Source organism: Cupressus sempervirens, chromosome 9 (genome assembly GCF_028749045.1).
Source record: "Cupressus sempervirens isolate cs-2001-9-10 chromosome 9, ASM2874904v1, whole genome shotgun sequence".
NCBI lineage: Eukaryota > Viridiplantae > Streptophyta > Pinopsida > Cupressales > Cupressaceae > Cupressus > Cupressus sempervirens.
The window spans coordinates 258,620,421-258,634,922 of record NC_143126.1 but is presented as its reverse complement, the minus strand read 5'-3'; the positions used below and the strand labels follow the sequence as shown (position 1 = coordinate 258,634,922).

Genomic DNA, 14,502 nt, shown 5'->3' with positions numbered 1-14,502 from the left:
AGACCATTTACACGTTTTTGAAAGACATGAAATTGGGTAAAAAATCGCCACTTTGCCTTGTTTGAGTTTTAAAACATGAGAACACATTTTAAAATGCATGTAGTTGGGCCAAAAGACGCACTTTGGCTTAGGCTAAGTGAAATGGGTTTTTAAATATTGTATACACATGTAGTTGGGTTGAAAATTGCCACGTAGTGCATTTACATGTTATTATAACATGTATTTTAGCTTTTTGTCCATTAAGTCGTAATTTTAAAAGATATATATGCAATAGGTTAGAAAAACCCCATTTAAATGCATTAATATAATTAAAATAAACTTATACATGCAACACCATATGTAAATGGGTTAGATTTTGCCACTTACATTGATTTAATAAGTTTTAAATATGCAAAAGCATATTAAAATCTGACTTAACACATTAAAACGTGTTATTGCATTGAAAAAGTCCATTTAAATTAATGCTAGGACTTATATTTTATTGGAAGTGGGTTTTCACATAGTGATTTGCATGTCCCGTTCAACTGCAGGCACTGGGGGAAAAAGAATGGGGTCAAGAAAACCCTCTGTATGGCCCAGGACCGAAGTCCCGTGTGATATACAAATGCCCTCATGAGGGTCTTGAAGGAGGCATACCTCCTTTTACAGATTGAAGATAACAAATGGCATACCATCTTTCTCATATATTTTGTAATAACAATGACCTTTGGTTTCTTACAACAATCCTTTTTCTTTAATATCTATAGTGTCAATAGCTTGGTGAAGGGAACATCAAGGGGATGAAATAGTAATAGTCCTCCTCTTGGATAATTCTGATTAAAACTGTTGGAATCCCTCTTTCATAATAATGACAGCATACCTGCAATATTTGAGACATAGTAATAAAACCAAGATCTTTACTTGTTATTGGAGATGATGAGTGCACCTTGTAGATTTGCACAACAAGGGAAAGCCAAGCAGAAACCAAATCAAATAATTTTGATACATGGATGTTGTTAGCAATAACCAGTTTTTTATAATTATAATAATGTCTCAGGATGATTGGTCTTTTTTAGTATGACAAGAAGATTAATTGAAAAAGTAGTATGTAGTAATATATGCTAAATCCTATCAGCTTGTAACTATTTGTATAAGAACTTTGTTTGTATTACTCCGAGAAAACACAAATGTCTCTCAAAGATGGGTCGGGTTGCCCAGAATCCTTCCTTATCCTTTGTGAAAATAATGGGATAGTTTGGGACCACCTCACCTCTTACATAGAGCATACCATTGTTGGTTACTAGGGAAATAGTAAGATCTTCTCTAATATTTCAAATAGCCTCATCAAGACTGTTTTGGAGGTCAGAAGAGAATACCTTCTCACATAACTCCAAACCCGTGACATTAGCCTTGTAGACATGACGAGCAATTGTTGCAGTCATGGCGACTATGTCGCAGTTTGTTCTCCATAGATTGGGGCAATGGATATATTGCTCCCCGAGAACTCTCAAAACCGCTTTGATTATTACCTTGTTCGGCTGCTTGAGCATTAACCTGATTCTTTCCACCTTAATCGGCTCATTAAAGGCCATGAGCCTAGAATTGCTTCAAAGTTTGATGGATGTATCCATGATCCACTTACAGAAAAGGAGTTAAGGCGGGATAAAAAGCTAAAAATCGACCTGGATAAATAGACAAGGCTTCTTCTTCTCCGATGAGGGTGCCTAGTCACATGTGAGATCACATGTTCCCAATGATCTCGCTGAGAAGATCAAGAAAGATTTCGACAAATTTGGGAAATGGGGAACTTTGCTTGGTCAAAGAAAAGAAAGGAGAAAATGACGGTCTAGGATGGTAGGGGAATGATTGTGTCAGAAGAGTACGGGAGAGCTATAAATACCTTTGTAATTTTTCAATGCCGTCAACACCTTGGTTGGCCAACGAGTCAACCATAGAATTACCTTCCCTAAAGATGTGGTTGTATGTCACTGATTCCAATGCCCCTGTTCGATCAAGAGCCAAGTTGAGAAATTTGGTCAGTATCCAATTAAGAGTGAATTGATTACGTAATGCATTAGAAAATTGTATTGTATGCATAACAATAGACCTTCCATGAGGGCTTGGAATTCTGCTATATTATTTGTTGAATTATCTATATGTTGAGAGAATTCAACTAATATGTTACCTGGTTCATCCCTAATACATCCACCTATGCTTGTAATGTCTGGATTACCTCTCGATGCTCCATCAAAGTTAAGACCTGGTTATGGAGGGGTCCATTTGCAATTCAATCGAAGCATTGTATTAGAAATTTTGCCTTTACCCCTAAAGGAGGGGATTCGGAGTCCAATCCATCTATTTTGCATGGATCCATCCCAAGATGACATTTGAATGTTGGTATGATGTAATTTGCTATTTAAGTTTTCAATAATTAATGCTTCAATTTTTTGGCTCAATTGCTTGCATGTCATTTCCTTATCTTCGAAGATCCTTCTATTTCTCTCCTTCCATATTTCCCAAACTATGATGGAAGGGGATATGATCCTGTAATGTCCCCGATTTAGTAGGTCTTCGGAGTGTCGGTTTGTCAGCTCATTATCGTGACCCTCGTGAGCTGATGTTTGGTTTTGGGGGTCTTTGTTGTGAGATTGCTATTTTTGGACTTACTATTTTTAGTAAGTCACTCTTGGTTAGTTGCTATTTTTGGATTGAGCAGTTAGGCAAGATGGTCCTCTAGTTCTAGATATTTGATCTCTCTCTGGGATTTCTTTATTAAAGTTTTTTTATTGGTGAGCTTGTCAGCTTAATGATTATTTACTTCACTTTTAATAAGCATAGTACTTTATATAATAAGGTGTCATAACTTTATATTATAAAGTTTCCTTTTAAGCGGAAAGTGTGAGAGTGAAGTTGGATGGCTCAATTAGTATTATAAATGCAGCTTTTTGTGGAGGAGAGATCATCTTTAAAAAAATTTATGAGATTCTCATTAACAATTGTGTTGAGGTAAATAGTTATTAAAAATCTCCGACTGTAATTACTGTGTTAAGGAGATTGGTATTCTGAAAGCAAATCGATTGCTACTGAAATTAAGTTGTTTGCATTTGGAGGGAATTTGTTTGGTCTTAGTACCATCTGTGGTTGCGCTTTCTGGAAACACGTGTGCCCATAAATTATAGTGGGGTCATCAAATCACGTCTCAATCAATTGGGCAGTAACATATGGTTGGCAAGGGATGACATCCAGATTCTGCAAATTCACGTGCATTCACATCCTGCAAACCACGTGAACATCCTGCAAAAATCAGTTGACTTAAGACATCCGTCATTCCGCCTACTAGTGCTATTCGATATTGGAAATTGGCTGATTGGCATTGAATCTTTAGATTGTGGGAATTGCGAATGAAATTGGGAGTAGCTGACGTCGTCTGTGGAGCCCCAATCAATGCATTCTGAATGCCCTTTCAAACCGGCAGTAGTTGCAGCAATCAGGTTCTTTGATAATAAAAAATTGGAAAGACTAGATTGTGAAATTGATCATTACACTTGCCTTTATTTCATCATTAAATTCTAAGTAATTTCTGGAGTGTGTTTTTATATTCTTAACTTTTCCTTGCATCTTTTATATTATCTGAAAAACTCAAAAAAATAAATATATATTTCAAAGCGAAAAAAGAGAAACTCGTCCTTTGGCTGACTAAGACTAGCAGAAGTGAACATAGGTTTTTTACAGATCCAAAGTCCTTGGAAAATGTTTTTATAGTTGAATTTAGGCCAAGCTGGTGTTGCTGAATAGTTTCTAGATGGACCATAGATAAATTCATTTTCTTATAAAACCAATTCCAAATTTGATGAGAAAAGTTGCAATGTAAGAAAATATGATTTGGGGTTTCTTCCTCTGCTTTACATAAAGGGCAGCTTGATGGGCCAAGATACCCGATTCTTTTAATTTTATGAGTAGTTAAGACTTTGTTTTGAAATGCTAGCCATGTGAAAATACTTGCTTTAAGAAAGCTTAGTTGATTCCAGCAAAGGTTAATTGGAAGAGCTTTCATGGTTTGTTTCCTGCATTGTAAGAGGTAATTGTAACCATCCTTGGTGTTATATTTATTTGTTTTAGACCCAGTCCAAATAAGCTTGTCCTTGGCCGAGGTTGGAGAGAAGGATCTAGTTGATAAGCTATTTACAAAGAGAGATAAATCAGCTTGGTGGATGTCTAAGTTGTTAAAGCTTTTCCATTTCCAACCTTTGGAAGAAGAGGGATCTCTTTCCCAATAATCTAATAATTGAGTTCCCACTTCTTTGGTTAAGATAGACATTTTTGAAGCTAGCTTTGGTTTTTTGCACAACTAGAGCAACGCAAAACACAATTCAGGGATAACGAAGTGTTTGTATGATGCTTTATCGATGCAGTAAAACAAAGAGGATGCGCCTACGAATAGATGAGAAAATTTCATAGGGTTGCCTCAATTTTATGATGTCAAAATTGAGGACAACAATATTATAGAATAAAGTGGCATTGTAGAGATGACAGTTTTCAATATAAATATCCAACCAGCCAGTTCTAGCCATCTACCTTTTCATCCATCCATTCTCCCGAACAACTGTCAATTAGGTCCTTCCAAAGATGAGATTTCCATGCCCCTGCGAGAAGAGGAATTCCAAGAAACTTACCTAGGAGCTTGCCAATCCTCGCTCCAAATACTCTAGCTATTTCTCTTCGTGCATTCTCTTCAGTGTTAAAAATGATCGCTAACTTTTGCCAATTTATGCATTGGCCTGATGCCTGACTATACAAGTCTATAACTCTTTTCATTAATCTAGCCTCACGCATAGTGGCTTCTCCCATCAAGAAAGTATCATATGCGATTTGGGCGTGCGAAGATGGATCAATCCCTCTAGCAATCTCCACCCCTTTCAACTTTGCTTGGGATCTCTTCCTAGGAATCATCATACCAAGAACTTCATCCATCAAATGAAAAGAAACGGAGAAACCGGATCAGCTTGGTGCAACCCACTTGATGTATGAAAAAACTTTTTCGATTCCCATTAACAATGATTGAAACTCGATAATCAATTGTCATTCCTTATACAATCAACCCATCCAACAACCAAACCTAAAATCTTCAAAACTCTGTGTATAAAATCTTTGTTCACCCTATCATATGCCTTCCTAATATCTAATTTTAGGGACATTTTCATTCTCCCAATTTTGATTGAGTGAACCACCTCATGTGCTATTATAATTCCTTCAACAATGCTTCTATTAGGTGTGAATCCACTCTGTTTAGGAGAAATAAGCTTATCTACAACCTTTGTAATTCATTAGCTGTCAGCTTAGTAATGATTTCATACATTATGTTACATAAAGAAATGGGTCTAAACTCCTCAAAGTTTTCAACCTTCTCCTTCTTTGGTATCAAGACGACCATAGTATTGTTAAAATCCTTCAGTACAAAACCACAAAATTTGGATTCCTCAACAAATCCAAGATCTTTCAGTGTATCCCAGCCTTTTTGAAAAGGCTTGGATGCCATCTGTGTCGGGTGCCTTGCCCCCACCTGAACCAAAAACAACCTTCTTGAGCTTTTCATTTGGACTGGTTCCAACAACATTCGATTGTTATCCTTCGAGATAATAGAAGAGATAGCATCAAAAATTTCATAATAGTTCTCCTCGACATTATTTCCATTTGCCATCCATAAGTTTGAGAAAATCGCTTCCCCATTAACGACATCTAAATCCAAAGATGTAGAACAATCTTCCAATTTGATTGAAGAAATACAGTTGACAAATTTTCGAGCTTGAAAAAAGATGTGGAAAAGAATTGTATTTTGATCACCTACTTCAAGCCAACCCTTGTTAAATTTATGTTTCCAATATACCTCTTCTCTTCGGAGGATTTCACCATACTGTGTTTCTAATCTTTCTCTATTAAATAGTCCAAATCATCCATACCCTCCCTTATTACCTTTTGTTCAAGGCATCAAGTTGTCCCTCATGAATTTTTTATCAGCAAAAATATCCTTAAAATGCTCCCCATTCCACCTTTTAAGGTTTTGGTTGATAAGTTGCAATCTTTTAAAAAACTAAGAACTTTAATTACCTTCAATTCTTTGTGCATTTTACCAACATGTGGATTCCATTTCACAGAAGCCAATTTCCCAAACCAGAGGTTTTCTACCTTGAAAGGGCATCTGACTGGAATAGCATCTTTGTACAAATTTGTTGCCACTTGAAAGTGGTCTAAACTAGTAATCGAGAGGATGTGAGCTTCAAAAATCACAGGAAAAGTTCTCCATCTCCCAACTGAGAAGAATATATCCAAGCACTCACCAATGGTAGAACACCTGAATCACCTATTTGCCCATGTGAAGACACCATTTTTTGACTTTACTTCCCACAAACCGTTGCTATTGACAAAGTTATGGAAAATCCACTTGAGTCCTAGTCAACATTCCTCTCCCGCCCCACTTCTTTGACATCCCCAATGTAGCATTAAAGTCTCCAACAATGACAGCAGTCCCCAAATCCAAACCGCTCAAGACATATGTTAGCCTATTCCAAACCTCTCTCTTCTTCTCTATTTCGGTTGGACCGTAGATATTAATAAAAGAGGAGATATCCCTAACTGAAAGAAATTAACTTTGGCAAGTTTTCAATTTCTTTCCTATGAGGTCCCCACCACTTTGGTTATCCTTGTGTTCCAAAGAATACCAAGGCTACTAGAGGCACCATCTACTCCCATAATACAACCCGATCACCTCTAGCAAACTCCAAGAAACTTTTATGTTCTTTCTTGATCTAGTTTGGTCTCTTGCAAACATAGTACTTCTGGGTTTGTCCAGTCAAAACGTCTTTTGATCAGCTAACCTTTGTTAGGGGCATTGCAGCCCTTGACATTCCATATGAGGAACCTCATTGTACCCCGATAGAAAACTATTCTCTTTCCAATCTACGTTTGCTTTGGCCCTCTTTCTTGCCCACCTCTTCTAGCAACTCTTGAACCGATTTTTGCCCCCTTGTATGCTGACCTTGTGTCTTTGCCTTCTACTGTTTGGACTTAGTCTTGTTAATTGTTCTATTCTCTATGATTCCTTCACCATTTGTAAGCCCCAATTCATCCTTTGTGAAGTCTTGAAAGTTTTTCTGGCCCTCCCATTCAGCTCTTCTCATCTCTTACTAGCCTCCTCACACATCGGAAACATATGAATGTCTTTGAAAATTTCCTCCCTGATTCAACTTTCCTCTTTACCAAAGACACCCAACAAATCCATATGACTTGCAGCATTAGGTCATTCCACCCCAGTAGTCATAGTAGTGTTCTCTAGAGGATCAGTAATTTCCTCTTTACCCACTTCTAAAGCTAAATCCTTTTGAGGTACTTCTTGGTCTGTAGAAATGCTTGCTACTAAAAATCCCCTTCCAAATGATTTGGAGTATTAACACTATCTCCTACCCTTCCACTATGTTCACCTCCCAAATATTTGCATATGGCACTATACTTCCTTTTGGCTGCCCATTACTCACCCAGTTATCTCAAAGACACCCAACAAATCCATATGACTTGCAGCATTAGGTCATTCCACCCCAGTAGTCATAGTAGTGTTCTCTAGAGGATCAGTAATTTCCTCTTTACCCACTTCTAAAGCTAAATCCTTTTGAGGTACTTCTTGGTCTGTAGAAATGCTTGCTACTAAAAATCCCCTTCCAAATGATTTGGAGTATTAACACTATCTCCTACCCTTCCACTATGTTCACCTCCCAAATATTTGCATATGGCACTATACTTCCTTTTGGCTCCCCATTACTCACCCAGTTATCTCATCGTTGACTTTATCCATATTTACTTCTCTTGGAATTTCATCCCCAACCCGAGCCTGCAAACCTTCATTACTTGGCTCGCCCATAGAAACAACATGAGCAGTACCTGCCTCTCCCTCATTTTGAGGATCATGCGTAGTCTCCTTTGTCACTACAAAGCCCTCCTGTGTCTGGTTGTTTGTCATCTTTGTTAAAAGAGTGTCCATTGACTCCATTCTCTCTCTTTCTAAGCCTTTGCCTTCTTATAACTCAAGCATTCTTCCAGTGAATGAAACTCCATTCCTTACACTTTCCCCACTTCTCCATTATCTCCTCCACTTCTAATTCCTGCCATCAGTATCCTTCACTAGTTCTAATCTCAATAGCATATAGTAAAGGTTGGGTGAGGCCTTCACAAGATGCAAATCCTCGCATACATACTAAAGTCTTTTTTTTACTACTGCTTTATTAGCATTGATGAATTTCCTTAGCTTATTCCCCAAAGTCTTTAATATTTCTTCACACCAATACTTGTGGGAGATTGTACATCCTTATCCATATTGGTACCTCCTCTATTGATGCTTTCTTAGGGTGAAAATTTAGAATCCAATCCTTCATAAAATCCCCTATCCCTCCCATCATAAATGGACCATTGAACATTATCCATTGTTTCTCCCTAATGTTACTAGCCATGACCAAAAAAAGTCATTCGAAAGCAATATTAATGAAAACTACTTGTCCTAGTTGTTGTCTACCAATTTCTTGATTCTTTTGTACGTAGGTCATCCTCCACCTCATTTTATAAAAAATGCTTTTCCCTTAAGCTCCCAAATGCTTTCCTTCCATTCCTCTAATTCTATGCAAACATCAATAACCCGATTGTCTACAGTTGCGGGCTTATCCCCAGCCCTTCCATCCAATGGCTTTAAGCCTCCCTTTACCCCGTTGTTTTCGGCCATGTCCCCTTATTGGAGCATTATTCTTCTAAAAATCCTTTGGATGGTGATATTGCTATCAGGATTTAACTATGTAGTTTCTTGAGTGAAATCATTGACCCATGTTAATCAATCATCTGGATGATTATCCCCTACTCTTTTCAAAAGCTCCTAGGCCTAACCATGTGGTCGCCATGGGAGGCATTGCCCGCTTCAGGCACCACCACGCCTTGTAAAGGATTCTTTGCATCTTCCATTTTGCTGTCCTCTAAACCCTAGTCACCATCATCGCTCCGTCAATTTCCTCTAATCACATAATACTTTGAAAACTAAGTAGTACTCGGTGATGAAATGAAACATTTGTTCCAAAGGTTTTTTAGTTGTTGATGGTTAACAAGCTTAATCTTTGGCACTATATGTATGCGGTTCAAAACAAGTCATGTGTATTGAGGATATACACTTATACCGAAAATGCAATGATATATCCTTTTGCCATTGGACTATGTTATGTGTTCTATCTAAATTATTATGTTCTCCATATTTTGTTCCTGTTTACTTGAGTATTAAATATGTATACTCTGTTGGGTGGATATTTTGCAACTGACAGTTTTGGATAAAAATCAAGTCGCAAAATAGGATGACCAGCCACAACATGTGAGACAGAGTCTCTCCTACATTAAAAGGAAGGCTCCCCCTTCTCGCCGTTCCTTGGATCAACTCAAAGTAAGCAAGAAGTCAAGAGATTTTATAAACAGGGTGTTACCAATATCCTTTCTTCTTAACTTTCAAGAAAGAATCTATTTACTCATGGAGTGAGTAATGGGCAGAGTGAATGTCTAACTACACTTCTATCAAAAGCTTGAAACAGTGATACCGATAAACCTTCACTAACTCAAAGGTTAGCTGAAAATTTACCGTTTGGCTCGAAGTCCAGTCATTCTTATATATGAAAAAACTTTACAATTAGGGCACAAAGACTCCTAAAAGTAAGATTAACTTAACTATTTTGTGATTGGATTTTTATCCAAAACTGTTGATTGCAAAATATCCACCCAACAGTTTTTTGGCACTGTTGTCCTGCATTTTGTCACCACAAAATGCAGGTAATAGTACGAAACAATTTCAACTTAGTTTCGCATTTCTCTGAGTTCAATTCATTCTTTAATTGGTTACTATTGATCAACCAATCAATACCAATTGATATAATGAATCCTTTTACCGAAGGCCTTCATCAAGTCTTTTTCGTTTTGCTTTCTGTTGAGCCTTTGCTTGATTTTTGAAGCCTTCATTATCTGTTTTTTGTTTTTTAATTTGCGTTTGTTGGTTTTTAGTCCTTTGGTTTTGCTTATGTCATGCCTTTCAATTTCCCCTTTGATTCAGTCTAACGTAGAGATCAATCGGAGTTGTCAGTCAAGAGTTATGTCCATTTTAGTGCCTCAAAAGTGGACCTTTTTGGTGCAACAGCAGGAATAAAAAATATCATGTTATATTTCTAATTTGACATTCACTTTTTGAAGAATATAATTTATTTCACTTTTTGTTATGTTTTTAAGTTACTTTAACTTCAAATTTTTAACTTAAAGTGACTATAGTGCACTTAATGTTATAATTTTAAGATGAGTTATTTTTTAATTTTTCACTTAAAGTAACTATATAACCATATAGTTTCAGTTTAATTTTGCATTTTTAAATCAAATGCTTATTTAAATGTTACTTTTTAAATGATGTTTATATGTTATATTTTTAAATATGATAAATAAATATTGTTTATGGCCCATTTTGTAACATTTTTATAATTTTAAGTGAATTAAATGACTTAAAGTCTTCAAAAGTGGACATTTTATATGCAAGAACATGTCAAATCCATCAAAAGTGTACATTTTACATGTCACTGCATATAAAGTTCATTTTGGTGGACCTTTTTGATGTCATTACATCAAAAGCCTGTCATAAGTGGACCTTTTTGATGCTATTGCATCAAAAGTGAAGTTTTTATGCGTTTACATCTAAAAAGTGAGATGTATTTTAAAATATACTTCCTTCCCCAAAAGGTCTGTTTTTGCCTATGAGCACATTTTAGAACATGTAATGGCGTCCAAAAAGTGTGATTTTGAAGAAATGCATGTTTTAAAATATGTAAGTGACCCAAAAAGGTCCAATTTTGATTAAAAGACATGTTTTAATATATGCAATGACACTCAAAAAGTTCATTTTTGAAGAACATGTTTTAGCCCTCCAAGAAACCAATTTTGATCATTGTGAGAGATTTACTTGATGGTTTTGCATGAGATCTTCTCCAATAGGGTTGTTTTTGCTTAGCCATGGATTTTCTAACATTGAAAATGGATTTATCTTGCTATAAAAAGCAATTTTTCAAGCTCCTTCCAAGAGCACAGTTTTGGAAAATTTTTCAAATAAATCCATTTTGAGTGATTTAAATCACATTTTTGCAAGGAAAAGAGGAGTTTTTGCATCTTCAATCATTTGTAATACATCTTGACTCACGTTTTCGCACTTAGAAGTCAAAAACGAATTCATTTCATGTCTTTTGTGAATCACGTTTTTGCTAAAAATGCCCAGAAAATTGGGGTTTTTATCCACTTTTTTGCATTTTGGAGTCTCTTTTTTGCATTTGGATCCATGTATATCCATTTGGGAAAGTCGTTTTTGCATTCACAAGTCAAAAATGACTCAAAAACATGCATTTTCTTGCCACGTTTCTGCAAAGACGGCCCAAATTTTTGCATAAAAAACTCATGTTTTGTTCAAAAAACTCAAAAAAATGCATTTACAGCCCATACCTTTGATTAAGAGGGATTGTTTTTTAGTTTTAAATGCGTGCTCTTGTCTTTGGAGGCCACATTTTTGGCCTTCTCATGTCAAATTCGACCATTGAATGTCCATTATATGCAAGTACGAAAAAAGTCAAAAAGTTGTTTGAAAATTCGGATTTGAGAAAGAATTGGTCTTCAAGTCTACAAAACTTGCTATTTTGGCTCTTTAACCTCCAAGTAAGTGGACATTTTCAAACTTGCTCATCAATTCATGCTTATCTTGCTATTTTCATGCATATTATGGCTTGTTATTGCACATTTGTCCATATATATGCCATGAAAAGTGCATTTTGCTTTTAAAAATGATGAAAACTCTCATTTTCACACTTCTGGAATTTTCCCAAATTCCAAATTCGAATTTGTGTGTTGAAGTGCATTGCATCTTATTAAATGTTTATTGAACTCTCAAAGATAATGATGCTTAGATATTTTTCTTCTTCATCTGCAAAATATTTAAATGATTAAGATGTGATCAAGATTTTCTTCATGTGGATGACAGGAGTAAACGGCGAGCGAAATTTTCAGTCCTCATTGAATATAGATCCATGGATGCGGATCAAACCAAGCTCTGATTCTTTTCTACAAGGATTTCAACCAGAAATGTACCAAGAAACAAAGACAGTAGCCTCACATGATATGAGTTTTGTGCCCTCTAAACAACTTTTACAGTTTCCACAGTTGCAGCTTATGAGATCTCAAGAATTTCAAAATGGATTGAAGCCACAGCTGCAGAAGAATGCCATTCAACAGTCACAGAATCCTCAGGAGCACCTTCTTCATGAGCAAGTAAAAAATTTACAGCATCAACTGCCACATGAACACTTTATGCAGCAACTGCACCATGCATCACTACAGCACTCTTTGAAAGAACAAAAACCATCATTTGAGCAACAATTCTATCAGCAACAAATGTTTCATGTTCCAAATGTTATTGGTACTTCGCCACCGCTCCCATTGTCTCCACATAAGTCCACCTCAAGTTTGAAATCATCTATAAAGTCAAAACCAGTTGTAGCAAATTCCTGTACAAATCTTGATTCAACTAGAGATTCTTCATCACCTCGTCAAAGAATTTTGGGGTGTTTAGGTTCAGAAGAAAGTACATATAGCATGATGCTTCCCAAGACATGTCAGACAGTCTTGCAGCAACCCTGTGGCATTCTTCCAGGGCCTGGTGCTTTTGAGGATAGACAAACATTTCCTGCACCGTGGTCCTCCCCTAAGAGGTTATCTAATAATCAACCAGTTCAGTATTTTTCTACAGGAGAAGTATCCCCATATTCAAGTCACCCATCACAACCTGTATCACAATCCAATATTTCACCACATTCTGTGCTAATGCCTCAATTCACATTTGAGGTTTGTTCTTCTGGACAGGAGAGAAATCAGCCGGACTCACAAAGTTCATTTCTCTCTGGTTTCAATGTTGACACGCCATCCTCAGTTATATCTAACACAGAATTAAAAAATGCTAGCAATAGTCCTGATCCATGCAACATATTATCAGCCACTAACCTACTCAGCACTTGTCCCACTAGCTCCAATTTCGTATCACACTCGAGTGCTGTTTCCTCGAGGGGCTTAGAAGAAGGTGATTTTTCAGAATGTGCAACAAATCTTCTGCAGGTGAATCCGTGCACAAGAACTTTTACAAAGGTCAGTGTATATTTATACACTCCTGCAACAAATCTCCTGCAGGTGAATCCTTGATGTTTTGTAGTTATACTTTTCACTTGAATAAATTTGGGTGCATTTACAGGTTTACAAGCTAGGTTCAGTTGGGAGATCATTAGATGTTATGCGCTTCAGGAGTTATCCAGATTTGCGGAGTGAACTTGCACGCATGTTTGGCTTGGAAGGTGTGCTTGAGGACTCTAGATCAGGCTGGCAGCTTGTATTTGTTGACAAGGAAAATGATGTCCTTCTCCTCGGAGATGACCCTTGGGAGTATGCTGTCTCATCTCTTTTTTAATTGTTTTTAGCATCTAGAGAAAACAGCTCTTTGTTTGTTTTCTCAATTTAATCTAGTCTCAGGATACTGACTTTAAATTCTCGGGCTGAATGCTGTGCTTTCAGGGAATTTATAAATAATGTTCGGTTCATTAAAGTACTGTCTCCTCCAGAAGTCCTGCAGATGAGCCAAGAAGGCATGGTGCTCTTGAGCTCTAATCCGGCCAAACGACTAACAAGTAGCAGTGCAGAGGAGTCTATCAGCAGGCATGAACCTTACACCATGGGATCCCTCGAATATTAAGGCATCGCTATCTGTTGTAAGATCACTATTGAATATATCCAAGGGAATGCTAAACCATTTCTTATCCGAACAAGGCACTATGTATGTTTGAGCTGTGTTTGCCAACGATTGCAAGTGTTTTTTTTATTACCATTTCTTCGGGTTAAAAGGGACGACTTTAATCACATTCATTGCTAGTTTTGTTTGGCAAAGTGACCAATATTCTCAGCACTTGCTTTGAGTAGCCGTCTTGTTTGGTTAAAAAGTTGACATGCTTAACAATTTGTACTTGCTTGTGTAATAATCGAAACAACATAACCTTAATTATCTCAATAGCTTATTCCTTTATAAAGTCCCAATTCCTAATTTTGGTGTCCTTTAAATACATCATATCGACATTTTCTCCAGGTATTCTGGAAGACTATTTCTATTTATAAATATATTTACACTTGTTTTTTCATAATAAGAATGCATTTTCCTGGTATTAGTAGTCTCATCCTGGAAGGCCACTTTTCAATACACCGTAGCTAGTCTCAAGCAGAGTCACCAGTAACTAATGTTGGCAAACAACATATGACTTCCCTTTGTACAACTTGCTAGGCTGAAGAATTAAACCTGCGTAAACATATGGAGGAGATGGACAGTCTGCCCCCATAATTTATTAGTATCTTTGTGCTAGTTTTTGTTCTTCTGGACTACAAGAAAGGTAGACAATACAT

The 14,502-nt window shown here is 36.7% G+C and overlaps 1 protein-coding gene across 2 annotated transcripts in view; it reads left to right on the top strand.

Moving 5' to 3' along the window:
* LOC149538429 (auxin response factor 12-like) overlaps positions 1–14,149 on the top strand; it is a 230,903-nt gene extending 216,754 nt beyond the window's left edge. For both annotated transcript variants that reach the window (XM_089799761.1, XM_089799760.1), the window contains exons 12-14: positions 12,050–13,206; positions 13,310–13,497; positions 13,627–14,149. In XM_089799761.1, coding sequence (XP_089655887.1) covers positions 12,050–13,206; positions 13,310–13,497; positions 13,627–13,804 — 1,523 coding nt within the window. In that variant the 3' untranslated portion in view covers positions 13,805–14,149. The remainder of the gene's footprint in view (positions 1–12,049; positions 13,207–13,309; positions 13,498–13,626) is intronic.
* Positions 14,150–14,502: the final 353 nt, after the last annotated feature.